We start from the raw sequence: 21,315 nt of genomic DNA on the forward strand, positions 1-21,315 counted from the left end.
ATGAATCACAGCTATTACAACAACATGGATGAATCTCAGAAACAATGGTAAGTGCAAAAAGGCAAACATCAAGGTAGTAGTAGAGTAACATTTTTGTAAAGCTAAAAGACAAGCAAAACTAAAAATACATTCTTAAAGTACACATATGTGGTTAAAAAAATATATATATAACAATTAATAAACACAATATTAAGGACAGTGGTTACCTCTGAAGAGAGGCTGGGGGACAAGATAGGGAGGAACACAAACTCAGTGATATAGTTTTAATGTGTGAACTGAGTGCAGGGTCATAGTTACTCATTTTATTATTATATTTCATAATTTATTCATGTTACATATATTCTTTATATATCAAATACTACATATTATAATTTTTAAAAAAAAATCTGCTGTGGTGGAAACAAATGGACAAATGAATATCTCCCTGAAAGAAAATCCATATTTCCTGGGAAGAACCAAGATTACCTGACCAAAGCTACCCTATGTAGAGAACAAAGGAGGTCCTCAATAAATATGGATTGGTTTACTGCTTTTCCCAGGGACATATGTGGAATGTCTGCATTCCTTTCCCTTAGTGCTCCCTGACATGCAGAACATCCTTCCATTCTAGCCTAAACCCCACAGTCGAGCTAAGTCCTGATTATGTATGAGAAGAGACTGACACCTGGTGGACACAGAATGAATTTAATGAAATGGCTAGGAAGTAAATCTCACTCTAGTTGGTGAAAGTGGCAATAGATGAGAAAGAGAAGCAAGAAAGAGGAGAAAGTGAAAAACAGGAAAAGGAAGGAGCTCCATCCCGAGATATGTGTGGAAAAAAGGGTGATGTCATCTAAGTGACATTGAAGAGAGTCCCTAAAGAAAGAATTCCATCTCCTTCCTTCTGAGACTAGAACAAGAGGAAAGAAGTTAAAGCTACAGTAAGGGAATGCAAGACTGAGGGGAAAGGAAGCAGCTCTAGCTGGTCTCAGCCTAGCAAGGTAAAGCCACATGTACTTTGTAGTTGTAGTTACTTTGTAGTTGTAGTTATGTGTCAGCCGCCTCCCAGCAACACCCTCTGCGCAGTCTCCATGCCAGGGCTCTATGATTGTAAAGAAGCTGACTCTACCACCTTTTTCTCCAAAGGTATGGTCCATGGTGTGGAATAAGCAAATTAATACATAATCCTACTGTCCATACTCACTAGTCAGGGGTGGATGTGTGATCCGGGTTGGACTAAGCAGAACCAGGCACAATGATACCTTCTCTTTCTGGCTACACATAAATGAGCAAATCCTAGGAGCATTGGCAGCTATGAGGTAGCCCAGACTTAAGATGATTTTACATAGGTGGAGCAGTGAGACTAAAAACCAATCTGATATTTAGAGACATACCGAGTGACCAGATCAAGCTTCAGCTGGATCTAGCACTACCTCTGGATTTTCCAGTTACCCAAGCCAATAAATCTTTTTTACCTTCTCTACCCCTCAACCCCCATCCCCAAGTGTCTCACGCATGCTTAGCAAGTGCTCTGCCACTTTTTCTTTTTTCTTCCTAGCCCTTTATTCTGAGACATGGTCTCCCTAAATTGCCTGGCCTAGTTGCCTAGACTGGCCTCAAACTTGCAATCCTCCTGCCTCAACCTCCCAAGTAGCTGAGATTACAGGTGTGTAGCACCATACCCAGCAATCCTTTTTCTTAAGCCAGTTTGAGTTAGATTTTCTATATTGAAAACCAGAAGATCTCTAACCTGTATATCCATCATACTTACCCCATCCCTGTCTTCCCACAGGAGAGCACAGGGATTGAGGTAAGGTCACTACAGATTTATTGGTTAAACTAAAGTCAAGGCAGACATTAAGCTGGAAAAGTGAGTCAGCCATCAGGCACTGTATAAGGCTGGGCAACTCAGCTGTCCATACAGAAGAGATTGACTCCCTTAGGGAAAGAATTGCACATGAGAAGCAAGTGCAGTGAAGCTACCAGGCGGGCAGGCAGAGTTAACATATGGACGACAGACATTCTTCCCCACAGACCTGTCTATCATGGGGGTGTTGCTTCTGGGTCTTTACGCTCATGGGTTAAGGAACTTTGAAGCACATGCCCCTTTAAGTCTTTATTACCCTGTGCTGCCATGTCTACCTCTCGCTTTACCAACGGAAGAGCCTCCTTTTGGCTTCTGCTGCCCTTGATGACACTCACTTTTGAGGTGACAAGAGGAATTTTATCTTCTGCTTCTTTGGCTTGCCGGGAACTGGGATCCCTTCCTCCTTTGGAAACAGCACCATCTTCCTGTGCTTGGGCAAACATTGTTCCCTGCTCAGCCTCTACCTCTGGTCCTGGCCTCTCTGACCCTCCAGCTGAGTTGCTGTCCCCTCCCGAGCCCCATGTCTCCCATGGTAACCTTGAGGACTGGGCAGAGTCCATGGCAGCGGCTGACTTCTCAGGGGTGGAATTTCTTTCCCCACTTCCACCTGACTTTTTTCGGGGGCGCCCCCGTTTTCTTTTGGCATCACTTGCTGTATCCTCTGTATCCTGCTTTGCTGCCTTAGCTGGTGGGTCCTGCCCACTGGCCTCACTCATAGGTACTTCAGCTGTCCTCTTGACACCCTTATCCTGGGGTCCTGGGTCACCACCTATGCCTACCTCCTTGTTCTCTGTGCCTCGGGGCTGAGTGAGTGCCCCAGGTGAAGCTCGCCCAGGCCCAGGTCCAGGCAGAGCAGGAACTGTTGGTAAGATCATGTTAATGATAGGCACAGCTGCCTGGGGTCCCCCAGCCCTACTGGGTAGGGGCAGTGTAGCCACTTTCAGGGTGCCTGAAGAAAGCTTGGGGGCCAGGATGGGTGAAGAGACTCGGATCGGTGGAACAAGTGAAGGAGGGGCACGGGGAAGGAGCAAAGGCAGCCGGGCCACTAGGGCATTAACCTGTGGGTTACTGGCTGATGGTGCGGAGCTCTCAATTACACTCTTCTTCCGCTCTCCACGTGCCGGAGGGCCAGGCCCAGCCCGGGTTTCCAGCTCCTTTGGAGACTAAAAAGCAGAGAGAACCACAGTAAGGTGTGAAGACCAGATACTGAAGGAAATACAAGCACTGGAGAAACCCGAGGTGAAAGAGTTGGGGACCCACTGGAGGAAGTCAGGGATGTTGCCCTCCTTACCTGGGCCGGTCTCTCTGGTTTCTTATGGGCTCCCCCCTCCAGGTTCTCTATTCCATTCTTGGATTTAGATGATCGTTCCCGAGGGGCATGTTCATCCTCTTCTGCAGAGGTGCCAGAAAAGATGATAAAGTGAGGGTGAAGGAGGATACTGAGAAATGAAGGAACGAGATGATTCTAATTGCCTGACTGCCAGAGAGAGGGGAAAGCAGGATATCTAAAGCATGTCTCAGAAGGGTCTCCAGGAAGAGCCAGTCATGGTGGCACATGCCTGTAATCCCAGCCTCCCAAGAGGCTGAGGCAGGAGGATCACAAATTCCAGGCCAGCCTCAACAACCTAGTAAAAAACTCTTTCTCAAAATAAAAAGGGATAGGGATGGAGCTCAGTGGTACAGCACCCTGGGTTCAATCCCCAGTACCAAAAAGATTAAAAAAAAAAAAAGAAGGGTCTCCAGGAATAGAAGGCAATTCCAAGGTATTTCTATTCTAGGATGTGGGAAGCCCTTTAAAGTTGAAAGTGGCTGAGGGTTTCTCAGAAATGAGAGGAGGTCCTAGACATAAGTGAGGTTCTACACACCACCAAGCCCCATGGCCTTAAGCACATGGGCATGTGCAGATCGGGCAGAGATGAGATGCTGCTGTAGCAGGAAGCGGGCAACCTCAACGATGGAACTGAAGGACCGTTTCAGGATTCGCTCTGCCCAGTCACAGGTTAGGGCACAGGCTGCCTCTACCAGTTCATCCCGAGGTGCTGGGGTTACTTCTGGACCCATTTCTGGCTGTGAAGGGAAAGGAAATGTCCAATCACACTCCATACTAAAGAAAAAGGACCCTTCCCCCTGGTGCTACTATTGACCAAAACTGAAAACAGATTGGGGATGGGAGTAGCCTCCACTCATCCTGCCAGAAACCACAAACTCTCTTTATCATCTGTTTTGGTCTTATGTAGCCAAAGGGCACCCAGAAGTAATGTGTACAATGGCCTAGGCTGTGTCAGCCCTTAAAACATGTCCCAGAAACCTCTGCCTCTGACTTTTATCTAAGAAAGAAGAGGGGAAGAGCTGTTACTTACACTCTCAGCCTTTAAGTCAAGTCCAGGCAGGGGTGGCATAGATACCAAGGTCTTCCTTCGTATACCACTGTAGCAATACCTGATGCAAGTTAAGGAGCAGCCAACACTTGGGGTTCTCCAAACCCCTTAGGCAAGTTAGGCTTTTGCCACTGCTGGCTCTCCATACCCTATGTCTTCCTCCCCATGTCCCCCAGCCCCGTCCTTTCCAGTCAAGGATACTTGGACTGACCCCGACCACCAAGCCTTCGGGCCTTGATGTTAGGGAAGATCTCTCTGATGATTTTGCCGAAGTTGGCTGTGCTGAGTGGGCGGCAACAGGCAAGACTCTCACAATACTTCCTGAGTGAGTGGGGTGCAACAAGGTAAGTTACTCAGAAAAGGAGGGCATAGGTAGATTCAGGGCGTTCCTAGGGACGGAGTGTGGGGAACTCTTTCAAAAAGTCAAGATCCACCAAGGCAGGTCTCTCTCCACAGGTGAGGATTAGGCCTGTGCCCACCAACCCAGGGCACCACCCCTCCACCACCGATAGGCATCATAAACACTCTGCTTTGGCAGACAGGTATCCGTGTGCTCTTCCAGGTGGTTGCGGATCCACCGATAGGCATACATGTACTCCTCATTGCTGAGTGTGCTAGGCTCTGAGCTGCAAGAGAAGTAAAAGGAACAAGTATTACCAAGATCTCAACAACTGTCCTGGTTCTGAGACAGGAAGATAGGCCATGCATATGCAGCTAGGGAAAGGGTCTCAGATTTAAAAAAGGAGGAAGAGAGGACTAGGAAATGAAGCTTCTGACCCCAGGTGGTCTTAGCCACGAGGACAGTTCCTTAATAATCCCTAGCAATGACCAACCACAAAATGTTCTCCATGGTACTTATGCCAACAAACCCTCAACTATACCTTTATGCTAATAAAGGCTTAGAAACTACTCTCTCCCGATTTGCTCAAGATGACGAATTAGAGTTGTTTAGCCCCTTTCTGTTTGTTTGTTTTTTTTTTTTTTTTTTTTGGGGGGGTGCTGGGGATCGAACCCAGGGCCTTGTGCTTACAAGGCAAGCACTCTACCGACTGAGCTATCTCCCCAGCCCCTAGCCCCTTTCAGAATCTTATATTTATATGTCATCCTACTGATCACCTATAGGGACAGATCAAGCCCATTAAAAACCCCTAGACAGGGCTGGGCTGTAGCTCAGTGGCTGAGAGCTTGCCTAGCATAGGTGAGGCACTGGGTTTGATCCTTAGCACCACATAAACAAATAAAGGCATTCTGTCCATTTACAACTATAAAAAAATTAAAAAGCAAACAAACAAAAATCTTAGCCAGAAGACAGTCAGAAGCACCCTCCCTTGGGACCCCTCCTATACTGCAGTTTTTTTCTGCTTTAAATAAATCTTGCTATTCTACTGCCCTCTACATGGATCTCATTCTTTAAATTCATGAGACAAAGAACCCACTTGATATCATGCTCAGTGTTAAAAGTTCTTCCCAGACTAACACTTTAATGATGATGGACCAAATTACTTCACACAGATTCACCTTTCCCTGAGAAACCAGGCCAGGGCAGGGGGCCTTTCTTCTTGATCAAGGCCAACAGCTATGAAACCAACTCACTTCACCTCTTCCCAGTGAGACTGTCTCTGACATCTAAAACTCTACCACCCAAACTTACCTTTTGTCTCCAGTGCTGGGACCTGGGGGGAGCTGAAGGTAGAGATACAGTTTGTCGTTGTCTGAGAATTTCTGAACATCTTGCTGAAGTAGGAGGGAACAGAGACAGGAGAAACCATAAGGTCAAGAACAATGGGATGTAGGAACCTCTAATCCCTACCACAAAGTTTTGGTTTGGCTGACTTAGAGATTGTCAAGACTGGGAAGGGACCTCAGAAATGATTGGAGCCTGGGGCTATAGCTCAGTGGTACAGCACTGGCCTAGCAAGCACTAGGCCCAGGGTTTGATGATTTCCAGCACCAAAAAAAAAAAAAAAGGAATGAAATGATTTGAGGTTGGAGGCTTCTGTGTGCTGAGGAACCCTATGGGCTATCATGGAGAGAAGAAAGCAGAGGAGACCAGCTCTGATTTTTATCACTACTGGACAATTACACAAGGGGTCACAGAGAGATGAAGTGAGATGCTCAAAGTCAATCTGGCAGTAAGTTGCAAAGTTACTTTATCTTTTGACAAGGTAGACATAAACCCAGGTCATTCCCACCATCTTCATACCCCACCAATGCCATCTCTCTACTTTTCCCAACATGCTTACCAGGATTCCCTCTACTTTGTTCTGCACGGCCTTGCTGTGGAGAAAAAGAGAAAGCTAGAGGTCACACACAATGTTTTCCCATCCCTTTGACTGCTAGGGAGGACAAAGGCCTGAAACACCTGGCAGATGATCAAGAGATGACCAAGAATGACCAAGAATCTTGCCATGCTCAGAGGCACCTGTCTGGAAAGAGGCAGTTCATCTCCCAAGAAAGTGAAGTGCTACAGGGATCTATCCTGAGCTCTGGAATAGGATATGGAATATGGAGATGGTAATGAGTACTTACGAAATGGTACCTCGGAGCCTTTGGAGAAGGGTAGTAGGTTCCCCAGCCTCAGCACCACCTTGGGGGGCCCTTGCCCCAGTCTTGGGGCTCTTAGCATCAGGCTCATCTTCTGCCATCCTGGCATGAGGGCTATAGCTGAGAGGGGGTAAGATATGAAGATTTAACTCACACTGGCCTTCCCTTCTCTTGAAGACCCCAGGGCAGCCCTCATCTCTACCCAGAAAGACAGAAAAACAAAAAGCTCCAAGTTCCCCAGTGGTCTTTTTTTCACCACTCCCTGGCTCCAAAAATCAGAAATTATTCCATTACTTCACCAGGCCAAAGAGATCTTTGCCATCTCCATTCTCTCTGCCCACCTTTCTAAGACTCCTAAATTTGGAGAACCATACGGGAATACATAGGGGGATGGGGAATCGACGTTAGAAAGAAATGTTCATTTCTTCTCGAGTCCCATGCCGTCCTTCTCCCCCTCAAACACAGCAATAACAACCGCAAAACAAAGTTCAATTCTCAGTACTGATTTTACCTGAGAGGTCAGAAAGGATAGGAACATAATCAGCCCTTCCACGCTCGGGGTGGAGAGGGAAACTGGGCCCAAGTTCTCATTGCTTAATCTCGCCACGGCTTCCCCCGCCGCCCCCTCCCCTCCGCGCCGGTCCCTACGTCATCTCCCACAACATCCCATCCCGATGCGCGCCCCCCCTCCCTGCCCCCTCCATTCAATCCCTGGCTGCTGCAAAGTGGGGGGGCGGGGGGGGCTCAGGGCGGCGGAACTCTTGGGCTGGGCGTAGGAGACCCGGTAGCGGGAAAGGGGTCCCAGATTCGGGACACGTGCACATGGGTAAAAAAGCTGGTGAAATACAGCCGAAATCTTTTTTCCTGCTCTCCTCCCAACTCACATCTCCCCTTCCCTACCTCTGAACAGCCGCCTTCCAACACAAGCAACCATAAAGATAAGGGAGAAAGAGAAACTACCTCGTAGCCACCTTCACTCCAGCCCAGCCCCACGGTCCTGGCCCAGCGGGCTCGTGCGTTGCTTTATTTTCCTTTTTCTGAATGGTTCTAACAGCTGCGATCTGCCCGGATACTCCGACGGCGGGCTCTGCCATTGGTCGTCGCCGCCACCCGGAGACAGAAGGCGCCCGGCTCGCACAGGCGGCAGCCAAAGTCTGCCTGGCAACAGAATCTGATTGGTCATCAGGGGAGGGAAAATCCAAAGTTGGACTTATTTGAGTCAAGAGGGGGAAGTCCGGGTTAGGTTTCAGTTAAAACTGGGGTCGGTTGGGACTGCCGGTCCCTAGAGGTTCCTTCTTAAAGGGACCGCAGGACAAAAGCCCTTGAATTCGGCTCCCTTTGGAGCTTTTTCCGCTTTTGCCCTGTCCTACATCTCGGTGTTTTCCGGCTGATCGTCAGTGCTGCCGGAAGAAAATCAGTGGGTGATAAAATAACTAGAAAATTATGGGTAGTAGTGAGATAGGAAGGTAGACCACCCATACGCAGATGGGATAAGTACTTCGGAGGAGGTAAGGAGACTTCAGGCCTGGAGAACATCCTGTTGCTGCCTCTGACAGCTTCAACTGCAATGGCTCTTCCTTCAAACCTCTGGCTGACCAGTTTTACCCCTATTGAAAAGGGAATAATGGGTTTTAACTTTAATGTTATAATTTTACAGTTACCCCTTTTGTTTAGTTAGGGTTGGTATCGGTACTGGAAGTTAACATTATAGCCTGTCTGTCCTGGAGGCGATGGTGATGCCTTAACTCCGGCTGTTCTGTTAGAATAGTACTTCTGTACAACACTTAACAGGTAGCAGTTATAAGGTGAAATTAGCAAGAGCACAAACATACTTCATTTATAAACATGATAGACACAAGAAATTATCTTGATAGATAATGTTGCTGAATACTTGGTCTTTGCTTTGTCCCCAATATCAATCCAATATGAAGATATGGTTTTGAGAAAAAGGAAAAAGAAGTTATATTTCTTTGTTAGCAAAGGCAAAACCCAGGTGACTCTACCTACCAGGGTAATAATGGTCCCTTAAAATGTTTTAATGGTTATATTTCAGTTGTGCCCTGTCCAGGGTCATAATTTATTTGTAGCTTTGAGAGATAGCAGTTTTTTAAATCTTTGTTTTAAGGAGCCCTGTTGTTTTTAAACATAGAGAATTAGACTTTGTTCTATATCAGTATATTAAAAATCCTGACCTTAGAAACAAATTCTTAAAGCCAGGAGTCTTAGTGCACACCCATAATTCCAGTGGCTTGGGAGGCTGAGGCAAGAAGATCAAGCCAGCCTCAGCAACTTAGCAAGGTCCTAAGCAACTTAGGGAGACCCAGTCTCAAAATAAAAAATAGAAAGGGCTAGGATATTGTTCAGTAGGTAAGTGCCCCTGGGTTCAATCCCAGGTAACAAAAAAACACAAAACAACAACAACAAAACACCTTTAAATAACTTTAATTGACTCTACTGATTATAGCCAACTTAATCACACATAAACTTTTTGAGATTTACCACTCACAAACTTTTTGTAACTTACTTAGACACTCTTTAACTTGTTTATGTCATTTGTCTTGTCCTCTTTATCTTCGACTTTAGGACCAGAATATTACCTTATCATAAAGAATACTTTCTCTTCCAGAAACATTACTTTGTTCTTTCAATTTTTCTTAAGAAAATGTATTTCCATACTTATAACTTTCTTATATGTCCCATTTTCCTGTTGCTGGTATTTTTAAAAATTTACCTTTTGAGCCAGACATGGTGGCACACGCCTATAAGTCCGGCAACTCCAGAGGCTGAGACAGGAGGATCAGGGGCTGAGACAGGAGTATCAGATTGCGAGTTCCAAGCCAGCCTCAGCAACTTAGGGAGGCCTTGTCTCAAAATAAAATAAAATAAAAAGGGGTAGGGATGTAGTTCAGTGGTAAAGTACCCCTGGGTTAAATCCCCAGTACCAATTAAATTTATCTTTTAAAACAATCCTTATGAAACTTCTGAACTTAGACAAATTACTCCTTTTTAATCAGACAAAGTACTTCATTCTTTTTATAGTACTTTAATCGAAACACAGCTGGAGCTTTTTGTACTCCTGGCATGTGGAATTATAGAATCTTAGAATTTTTTTTTAAATATTTTTTTAGTTGTCAATGGATCTTTATTTATTTATATATGGTACTGAGAATTGAACCCAGTGCCGCACACATGCCAGGCAAGTGCTCTACCATTGAGCCACAAACCCAACCCCAGAATCTTAGAATTTTAATTCTTAGTAACACCTAGCTTTTTAAAGACTCAGGAACAGAGCACTCAAGCTACTTTTCTATTTACCAACAATTTAGAAGAACACATTTAATAGACCCAAATACATGTTGTCTTATAGAATTCAAGAAGCCAATAGTACTTGTTGGCTTTGTACACTAATCAGGTATCTCTTCTAACAAATATATTTATGAAAATCCCATTTAGGTTAAATCTAATTTGCCCATTTAGTTGTTATTTTTAGGTTATGCATGAAAACCAAGATATCAGACAAGTGTACTTAACATTTTAAATCGTCTTTTTCCTGCTGAAGAAAAATCCTAGAAGAAATAGACATTATACTTTAAACATTTTATAGAAACCAACACTCTATTGATTGATTGAACACCTAGAGAAATGTTTGGGTTAGTAATTTTTTTCTCTTTCCACATTTTTTTTTTAATTGGTGCATTATAGTTGTACATAATGATGAAATTTGTTGTTACATATTGGTATATACACACAATATAACAATATAATTTGACTAAAATCCCAGCACTTCCTTCTTCCCTCCTCACCTCCCACTCCTGGTCCTTTTCCTCTATGGATCTCCCTTTGGTTTTTATGAGATCCCCCCATCATCTTTCTGTTCCTTTTCCCTCTATAGCTTTCACATACGAGACAAAACATATCCTTCGCCTTCAGAGTTTGGCTTATTTCACTTAACATAATAGTCTCTATTTCCACCCATTTTCCTACAAATGACATAATTTCATTTTTCTCTCTGGGGAGTCAGGCATGATGGCACACGCCTGTAGTCCCAGTGACTCAGGAAGCAGGAGAATGAGAGTTCAAAGCCAGCTTCAGCAACTTAGTGTGGCCCTAAGCAACCCTGCCTCTAAATAAAATATAAAAAAGGACCGGGGATGTAACTCAGAGGTTAAGCACCCCTGGGTTCAATACATGGTATCAAAAACAAACAAAAAACTCCATGGTGTACATATATCACATTTTCTTTATCTATTCACCTGTGGATGGCCACCTAGGTTGGCTATTGTGAATTGTACTGCTATAAACATGGGTATGCATGTATCACTATAGTATGATGACTTTAATTCTTTAGGATAAATACTGAAGAGTGTTATAGCTGGGTCATGTGGTAGTTCCTTTGCCTAGTCATTTGAGGAAACTCCATACTGATTTACATAGTAGTTGTACTAATTTTCAGTCCCACCAACAGTATAAAAGTGTTCCTTTATCTCCACATCTTCTAGCTGGTTTAGTAATTTTAAAGACATCCTTACTCTTACCCATTTAACCAACTTAAGTCACATGAACTGAAAGACATTTAGGTCCATTCCTTATTTATGAGTACTCATTTATCTATATGCCAATTTTGGTACCATGTACATGATTTATAGACATAAGCATGTATGTAGACATAACTTATAATACATAGGTGTGCACACATATACATAAAAATTGACAGGAAATGAAGATTTTATAGATCTTTTTTGCCATGTCTTAGATTCCCACAGGTTGGAGACAAAAGTACTACAGATATTGAATTCTACAGATTGTCAGATTTAACCCTTTAGAAATTAAAATAGAGGGACTGGGGTTGTAGCTCAGTGGTAGAGTGCTTGCCTAGCACTTGGAAGGCACTGTGTTCAATCCTCAGCACCACATAAAAATAAATAAAATACTGTGTCCATCTACAACTAAAAAAAAAAAAAAAAGAAAAGAAAAGAAATTAAAATGAAGCCTATCCCAGATTTTTTACAGTATGATTAAGACATGGGAAGGACCTGTGCAGTTGAAGATGTTAGGAATAGAGTCTATTTGTCATGGTGGACACTGAAATCATCTTCAATGGGGACAAATCCACTTCCACCATTACTACTATTTTTTCTCCCTCTTTAGGGCTCTTCAGTGGAGAAGATCTCTCTCCTTTTCCAGTGTATTTGAAAGTCAGTTAACATTTGAATAATTGATCTCTGAATAAAGACAGCAGAAAAAAACACCTAGAAACTGCAGTTAGACAAAACAGGAGTAGTTGGTGCAGGACCAAATGTGAATTCACCAGAAAAACCTTGAGCTCAGAAAAAGACAGAGGGTTTAAAAAATAATGGCATGGTTGTCCATGTATGAATAATATGTCAAAATGTACTCTACTGTCATATATATCTAAAAAGAATAAATTTTAAAAAATGGCATGGTCATAATTACTCTAGTAAAGAAGCACATGGAACATCTTTGTCAGACCAGAGTGTACTTTTGGATCAGGTTAGAGCCAACCCAGATATTTATAGAATGTGGGAGCCCATGAAGTCCTCAGTAAAAGATTTTTTTTTTATTGTAAACAAATGGGGTACATGTTGTTTCTCTGTTTGTACATGGCATAAAGGCATACCATTTGTGTAATCATAAATTTACATAGGGTAATGTTGTTTGATTCATTCTGTTATTTTTTCCCTTCCCCCCACCCCTCCCACCCCAGTAAAAGATTTTTAAGAAAAAGAAAATTTGCACATATGAGATCTTTTTATTTTACTTTGCTGATCTGAAGAGAAGAGAAACCCCTCCAGGAATTTGGGTATCCCCTAACATTTCTGGACCTATTGTATCAGCTTCCTGAAGCTAAGTCTCCATAGTTTGGGGCAACTCCTGCTAAGTTGTCCCTGAAACAGAATGTAGACCTCGAATAATCTGGTGCCTGATGCAATTGGCCTTTCCAGATTCCCTTCCTTTCTGTCTCTTCCTTTTTCTAGCATTTAGGGAGGAACTTACCGAAAGGACAGAATTCCAGAGTATAAGAAAGGAGAAAACAGTCTTCTATGCCCACAGCAGCATGTATTTAAAAATGACACCTTTTAAAACAGGCTCCTGCTCAGGTAGCTTACATTCCAGATGGATATCAGGCAGGCAGATAAGGAAAAAGGAAAGCTGCCATTTTGAGCATGAGAGGCAAAAAAGCTTATACATAGGACCTTTTGATCATTTATTTTTTTCCTTTTTGTAAAACAAGTCTAGCTGAAGATAGTGTTATAGTTTATTTCTCTTCAAAGGCATTTTTCCCCCTCCATCCTCCAGCGGGTAATCAGGACACAGAAAAACCCTAGACATTTCTTCCTTAAGGTCTGGGGGTCAAATTTATCCCAATTTCTTTTGACAAAATTCCAGAGGAGTGGAAACCTGGCTTTTCACTTTGAAACAAAAGGAGGAGTCAGGGTATCCCCCAATATCCCTTATCTCCTATAAGCCAGGATATCCCATGAATTTCATCCTGAACAGTAGTAGGTCCTGTCTCATGTGCAACCAGAGAGATGTGGACTTACTGGACTAGTCATGCTTACCAACTAGGCCCTATCTGAAGCCTTCTTCGGCCAGCTAGGTAATTCCCTAATTGGAACAATTTGGACTTATCTTGTGGGCATCCTGAGCCCACCACCAGTTCAGAAACTTTTGGAGGAAGATGGGCCTCACCTCAGTATGGGAGATCCTAACTTCTTGATAAGTACTTGATTTAAGGGAGAACATTTGCCAACTGATTGTGGCCTTAAATTTTGTCTCTAAAGCTTCCCATGTCCTGGGGAGGGGGAGTTCCTTTTTCTTGTAGACCATGGTCTTGTTATGCTCCTTAATTTGAACAAGGAGGCAAGCCTGACGGTATTCTGGGGATAGCCCCAATTGAGAAGGGCAAATGATTGTGTTCCCTGAACTAGGAGAGATAAATGGTAGTTACTGTAATTAAGCGAAATAGAACTGATTTTTTTTTTTGCTTGCAGGACAAGGGGGATACAGAAGGAAAGGTGCCCTTAGGAAGGTCTAAAGAAGAAAGTGTAATTATGAAGCTAGGGGAGCTCCATCTTGGTAATCTCCCCCAATGGGTCCCTGTTTAAGAGGTAAACGCCAAGGATGGACTTGGGATTTGGGTCCCAGAAAGCATTTGAAAGTCTGGAAGCTCCCTAGAGACTTTAGGCACTTTAAAAGAGGAAAAGATAAAAGAATGAGGCTCAGCAGGACTTTTAGTTTAGGAGTAGACGTGGGAAACTAGGGTTACATATGGAAGAGGCATTTTTGTAGAGAAGGAGAAAAACTCCTTGGCTTATGCTCAGAAATAATAGGTCACCTCTTTCCAAAAGACCTTAGAATCAGACTAAGACTTCATCTCACGATCAAGATTTTGTCAGGTGAGGGTGCCCTCCACCATCAGACCAAATCAGTCAGAAACAGAAAGACAGGTAACGGTCTGTATTTGTACCCTTCAAGGCTGTCAGGGTCAGACTCGGGACATGAGACCTTCATTCAGCATTGGGAGTCATTCCAGGCTTCTGCATTCTATTGTCTCAAGCCTCCTCTGTCCCATGCACAAATTCTCTCCCACAGAAAGGAAACTGAAGCTAGTTAGGACAGACATATCCAACACCTAGGCGAATGGAAATCAGCCCCACTTGCCCAACAAGTCTGTCACCTGAGTCTTAAAAACCAACAGTCACGCTGGTCACTTTTAACTGACTGACAGGTGCCCAGTGTTTTAAAGACAGTTTGTCCCCTTAGAAAGAGCACCGAGAAGAGAAATGAGAGCTCTCTTGTCTATATTACTCATCCTTCCATAGATCCCTGATGTGCCCCCACAAATGTTATATGGAGCCAGATGTCAGGTGGCATCTTTGCTTGCTAATTCAAAGAATGAAATCCTTTCATTCTTTGTGCTCACAAGGGTGAGCACAAAGTAATAGGATTTATTAGAGTAATAGAAAGAAAGCAGAACTCCTGAATGGGGAGGGATCCTAAGAAAGGGTTATATTTTGTCTAGGGGTTTTTATGGGCTTGATCTCTCACTATAGATGACTAGTGGGATGATATACAAATATAGAATTCAGAAAAAAGCTAATCATTTCTATTTTTTTTTTCTTCAACAAACTGGGAGAGAGTAGTGGTTTTCAAGACATAAAGGCAGGGTGAGGGTTTGTTGGAGCAGGAGAAGTGCTTTAGAGAACATTTTGTGGTTGGTCATTGCTAGACTTGGCTAAGGAAGAGCCACTGAAGTTGAAGCTATCGGGGGGCAGCAGCAGGATGTTCTCCAGGCCTGGTGTCTCCTTTTCCTTCTCTCCTCCTATCTGCCTATGGGTGCTTTACTTTCCTGTCTCAGTAGTGATGGAAATTTACTATAAACTCATATAACTCACTTTTTTTTCTTTTCACATTTTTTATTGGTGCATTATAGTTGTACACGATGATGGGATTTGTTGTTACCTATTTGTACATGCTCACAATATAACAATATTATTTGCCCAATGTATAACTCACCTTTTTAAAGCAATATTTTTAGTTGTAGATGGACACAGTGCTTTTTATTTATTTATTTTTATGTGGTACTGAGGATCAAATCCAATGCCTCACATGTGCTAGGCAAGCACTTTACCACTGAACTACAACCCCAGCCCTAAAATCCACTTTAAAAAAATATGTATTTTTATTCATAGATGGACCCAATACCTTTATTTTGTTTATATAGTTTTTTTTATGTGGTGCTGGGGATCCAACCTCATGTGTGTTAGGCAAGCGCTCTACCACTGAGCCACAACTCCAGCCCTATAACCCACTTTTGATGTAAAACAAGTTGGACTAATCCCCCACACCCCACCCTTCCCCGGTCACACACAGACAACCTGCAGATGCACTCTATCACAGCAAGTCAACAAATAGGCTCTCCTTTCTTCTTGATGGAGTCCTGAAAACCCTCAGCAGTCATACCACATTAAGCTAAAATGCTTTTTTCCCGCTTAGTGTTCCTTGGTTCTTGAGTGTACTTTAACTCCTTCCAAGGAGTTGCTAATGCATTTGTACCCCCATTGTGTCTGTTCCGTTACATGGGCATTTTGACTTGACTTCCATAGTGGGCTGGATGGCCCCTGCAAACTTTTTACCCTCAGTGAACATTGTACTGAATAGGTCCTGGTTCTTAACCTTTTGGCTTTTTATGTCATGAGAGCAGTGGGATCTCCTGCCATTGAGACAGGTAGACAGGAAGATAGACCACACCACAGATAGCTAGGAGGGAGAGGGTCTCAGAGAAGAAAAGGAGGGAGAAAGGATTGGGAAATCAAGCTTCTGACCCCAGATAGTCCTAGCACAAGAACGTTTCCTTAACAACCCCTAGCAACAACCATTACCAAAATGTTCTCTGAAGCACTTCTTCGTGCCAAAAAAACCCTCACCCTCCAACCCTTATGCTATTGAAGCTTAGAAACTATTACAAATGCATTAGCAACTCCTTGGAAGGAGTTAAAGTACAGCTCAAGAACCAAGATTTGCTGAAAAAGACAAAATAGAGTTGAATTAGCTCCTTTCTGATCCAATATTTACATATTATCTCACCAATTACCTACAGGGACAGATCAAGCCCATAAAACCCCTACAGAAGACAGCAGTACCCTTCTTTGGAACCTTCTGTACTGCAGGAGCCTCTTTCTGCTTTAAATAAATCTTGCTAGTCTATCCTCCACTTGTCCATGGATCTCATTCTTTGAATTCATGAGACAAAGATCCCTCCTGACAATACACGGCATGTTACACCATGAAAACTGCACATATAGACCACGTTATTAACATCTAATTTCAGAGAGGAACATAGAACTCAAGAGTGACAATCTCTTAATCTATTTTGTTCTGCACAGCAAAGATGTTTGCAGTTCCTGGACTACCCCATCAATGTACTTTTGTAAAGAAGCAACTGTGCTGCTTGATCTCTTCCCATTACTCTTTATAGCCACCATTTCTCTACTACTGTCTTCTATGGGTTCAGGGCATTGTAGAGTTAGGGTAATAAGGATATACTGGCAGAAAGTTTTCTAATAACAACTAAAATGTATTTGAGCTTTATTGTGTGTCAGACACTATACCAATCACCAAACATCTCACATAGATCTCACAGGTGGTAGATACTATAGTTGTCTCCATTTTATAGATGAGGAAGTTGGGACTTGGAGAGGTAAAGGGACTTGTCCACAGTCACGTAGATAGTAAGTGCTGGAGTCAGAATCAAGATGCAGGGGGTCTGCCTTCAGAACTCATTCTCTTAAACACTGCTGTAGACTACCTCTATACATATTTGCAGATGCTCCCATTCAGATATGGGCAGAGACTGATGGACAGATACCAAACACCACTGTGTGGTGCCAAAGGGAATCTAGAACACTTTAGATATAGAGTTTGGGATATATTTTGCTGCTTAAACATTTGCAGGGAATGGAGGATAATTGGAAGTTTTAGTAAGAGGAGATAAAGTATCATAACTGTGTAAGGAAGATTATTTTGACAGCCCTGGATAAAGGTGAGGTTGAGTGGGGAAAAAGGCTAGTGAGGGGAAAAATACAAACTATTCATTCATGGCAGGAATTGGGTCAGGAGTTGGGGATGTAAAACTGAATAAGATATTTTTTATTTTTACTGAAAAAAAAATAAGGTTGATAAACATCATAAAAATATTTATATAGAGCTTCATATGTGTTAGAGACAATTCTAGGGCCTCATATATTTTATCTATGTATTTCATTGTAGCTCTATTATCCCCTTTTTACAGATGAGAAGACTGAGTCATTCAGAGGTTAATAATTTGCTTGAGGTTATACAGTAAGTAGGTGATGGAACCAGAATCTGAATAAAAGCTTGTATGTATTTAGAGTTTGCTATTAGGTACTGTTTATACAATGCCTACTAATATTGGAAATAAATTTAATAAATGAATAAGAGAGCGGATCCAGGATGGCAGACTAGAGGGAGGCTGCATACCTTGTCACTTCATAACTCTGGTTTCAAGCAGAGGATATCTGTTTCTGGTGAGGCAGTTTTTGCTACTTACGATCCCCTGCTGTTTACCCCCATTTGTCTACTGTGTCACCTGCAGTCTGCCAGCCTGTCGACACCTTTTTGAGTTCAGATTGCTCACTGTCAAGGTGCCTATCATCTGCCATTTGCCTGCCTCTTGCCCTGTCCCTATCGCCCGCCTTTCACCTATCCATACACCCACCGCTTGAGGTTCACTGACCATAGACAGCAGTGGAGTGCCAGCTGCCTGGCTGTTGCCTGGAAGTTTACTGTCACAGTACCTTCAGGTTTGGTTACACGTAGCTGCTGCCATTTTGAGATAACAGCCAGGCCCCGTGGACCCCCTGGCCGGACTAACTGAGCTCCATCTCCAGGATCTCTCAGTCCGACCAATCACTCCCTGCCTCCAGGGTCCTCACATCGACTCAACTGCTCCCCACCACCAGGACCCCCAGACCGCCTGAATGCACCCTGCCTCAGGATCCTGCAACCAGATCGACCACACCCTGCCTCCAGGACCTCCAGCCCAACCATGTCCACTCCCCCCCCCCCAGCTGCAGCTCCCCATTTGGCAACACATTTGGAATACACAGAGGCCATCTTGGATAATCCTGGAAGCTGTATCTTCCATCTTTAGGAGGGGCAAATCCCATCCTAAGACGCCTGCTGGAGAATGGAAGTTCATTGTAAGGTACCTTTCATACATCAGGCTACTGAAGACTGGGAGGTTTGAATACTATATGACTGTTATAGTGTAGATTTTCCTTTTTCTCCTTATTGAAAAATTTTGTTTTTATTTCTTTACTTTTCTTGCTCTCTTTTCCTTTTGTTTACCTGTTCCCTCAGAGTCTCTTTCTCCCTTTTCACATGCTAGCAACCACCTTCTTTTGATTACACTCTCACTCTATTATCTAGAACTTCTATCTATTCTTTTCTGATTCTATTAACAGCTACATCCTACACCCCCTCACATCCTCTTTGTCCTCCATTAGAAACTGCAGACCTTATTGCAAATCTATTTGTTATAATAATAATTGAACTCATTCTGTTTATTATGATGATATTGTTAATGTCTTCATAGGGGCTATTTGGTCTAGGGTTGCATATTGTCTGAACTGGGCACTGCTAATATTGATCTCCCCCTTAAAGAAAAGGTTTTGGAAACCCATAAAGTCACTATAAGCCTATATGGGGGAAATTACAATATTCCAGATCTGCACTGCTAGAAGGAAAGATATGTGAACAACATGAAAAAACAAGGGAGGGAAATGATTCAAACAAACCTAGATTCCATATTAATAGAATCCAGTGACAGCATGATCGAAGAAATGTCAGAAAAGGATTTCAGAATATACATAATTAAAATGATTTGTGAATCAAAGGATGAGATAAGAGCAAACAAAAGCAATGAATGATCACTCCACTGATCAGTTGAAAGAGCAACTGCAGGAAGCAAAGATCATTCAACCAACAGATAGAGATTCTAAAAAACAAACAAAAAACCAAACAAATCCTTGAAATGAAGGAAACATAAATCAAATAGAAAGCTCAAGGAAAGAATCGCAAAACAGACTAGATCATGGGAGACAAAACCTCAGACAATGAAGATAAAATATTTAATCTTGAAGATAAAGTTAACCAAACAGAGAAGATGGTACAAAAACATGAATGAAACCTCCAGAACTATGGGACATCATGGAAAAGACCAAATTTAAGAATTATCAGGATTGTGGAAGGCATGGAGATACAAACCAAAGGAATGAATAACCTAGTCAATGAAATAATATCAGAAAATTTCCCAAGCCTGAAGAATGAAATGGAAAATCATAGAGAAGAGGCTTACAGAACACCAAATGCACAAAATCACAACAGATCCACACCAAAGCACATTATAATGAAAATGTCTAACATACAAAATAAAGATAGAATTTTGAAGGCTGCGAGAGAAAAGCATCAGATTACTTATAGGGGGAAACCAATACGGATATCAGCAGATTTCTCAGCCCAGACTCTAAAAGCTAGAAGGGCCTGGAACGACATATTTCAAGCTCTGAAAGAACGTGGTTGCCAACCAAGAATCCTATACCCAGCAAAACTAACCTTCAGATTTGAAGATGAAATAAAATCCTTCCATGATAAAAAAATTTAAAAGAATTTACAAATAGAAAGCCTGTATTACAGAGTATTCTCAGCAAAATATTTCATGAGGAGGAAATGAAAATCAACAATGTAGGTCAGTAAAGGGAGGAACTATTCTTAAGGAAAAGTCAAACCAAGGAGAAACAATTTAAGTTAAAAACCAAAAATAAGCTAAAATCCCTGGGAATACAAATTGTATCTCAATAATAACCCTGAACATTAATAGCCTAAATTCATCAATCAAAAGACATAGACTGGCAGAAATGGATTAAAAAGAAAGACCCAACAATGTGCTGCCTGCAAGAGAGTCATCTCATACAAAAAAGACATCCACAGACCAAAGGTGAAAGGATGGGAAAAAAATCCTACCATGCACATGGACTCAGTAAAAAGTGGGGTTTTCCATCCTTAGTACCAGACAAAGTGGACTAAAAAGCCAAAGTTAGTCAGGAAGAGATAAAGAAGGACATTTCATATGGCTTAAGGGAACCATACATCAGGAAGACATAACAGCAGTAAATATTTATGCCCAAACATGGTGCAATCCATGTACATCAACCAATTCTTCTCAATTCCAGGAATCAAATAGCCACAACACAGTAATTCTGGGTGGATTTAACATACCGCTGTCAACATTGAATAGATCTACCAAACAAAAACTAAACAAAGAAACCATAGAACTCAATAACACAATCAATAACTTAGACTTAACAGACATATATAGAATATTCCATCCATCAACGAGTGAATAACTTTCTTCTCAGCAGCACGGATCCTTCGCAAAAATAGACCATATGTTATGTCACAAAGCAGCCCTTAGGAAATGCAAAAAAATAATGATACTTACTTGTGTTCTATCAGATCATAATGGAATGAGAGTAGAAATCAATGACAAAATAAAAAACAGAAATTACTCTCCAACACCTGGAGACTAAATAATATGCTATTGAATGAAGCATGGATAACAGAAAACATCAGGGAGGGAGATAAAAAAGTTCTAGAGGTCAATGAGAATGATGATACAACATATCAAAATCTCTGGGACACTATGAAAGCAGTACTAAGAGGAAAAATTCATTGCATGGAGCGCATTCAAGAAAAAGAATAAAAAGTCAACAATTAATGACCTAATATTACAGCTCAAAGCCCTAGAAAAAGAACAGAACAACACTAAAAGTATTAGAAGACAGGAAATAATTAAAATCAGATCTGAATCAATGAAATTGAAACAAAAGAAACAATTTAAAAAATTGACAAAACAAAAAGTTGGTTCTTTGAAAAGTAAACAAAATAGATAAACCCATAGCCACACTAACAAAGAGGAGAGAGAAAACTCGAATTACTAAAATT

At 42.2% G+C, this 21,315-nt stretch overlaps 1 protein-coding gene and 1 long non-coding RNA gene across 5 annotated transcripts in view; one reads left to right on the forward strand and one right to left on the reverse strand.

Annotated features, from left to right (window-relative positions):
• Nucleotides 1–380: 380 nt before the first annotated feature.
• Nucleotides 381–7,862, reverse strand: RFX5 (regulatory factor X5; the record flags this gene model as incomplete). Of its 3 annotated transcripts, none has more annotated exons than XM_079132302.1 (10): nt 381–3,009; nt 3,138–3,238; nt 3,712–3,913; nt 4,207–4,285; nt 4,426–4,545; nt 4,731–4,850; nt 5,876–5,958; nt 6,468–6,501; nt 6,754–6,888; nt 7,729–7,862. In XM_079132302.1, 10 exons carry the CDS (start codon nt 7,860–7,862, stop codon nt 2,023–2,025), a joined length of 1,995 nt encoding a protein of 664 aa, XP_078988428.1. In that variant the 3' UTR covers nt 381–2,022. The 3 variants fall into 3 exon arrangements, with proteins under 3 accessions (XP_078988428.1, XP_078988429.1, XP_078988430.1); XM_079132303.1 differs by having other exon boundaries at nt 7,669–7,752; XM_079132304.1 differs by lacking the exon at nt 7,729–7,862 and adding an exon at nt 7,280–7,394.
• A 10,511-nt stretch (nt 7,863–18,373) lies between these two features.
• LOC306670986 overlaps nt 18,374–21,315 on the forward strand; it is a 40,013-nt gene continuing 37,071 nt past the window's right edge. For both annotated transcript variants that reach the window (XR_013766551.1, XR_013766552.1), the window contains exon 1: nt 18,374–18,517. This is a non-coding gene — a long non-coding RNA (uncharacterized lncRNA). The remainder of the gene's footprint in view (nt 18,518–21,315) is intronic.

The sequence above is a fragment of the Sciurus vulgaris genome, assembly GCF_902686455.1.
Source record: "Sciurus vulgaris genome assembly, chromosome: 1".
Lineage (NCBI taxonomy): Eukaryota > Metazoa > Chordata > Mammalia > Rodentia > Sciuridae > Sciurus > Sciurus vulgaris.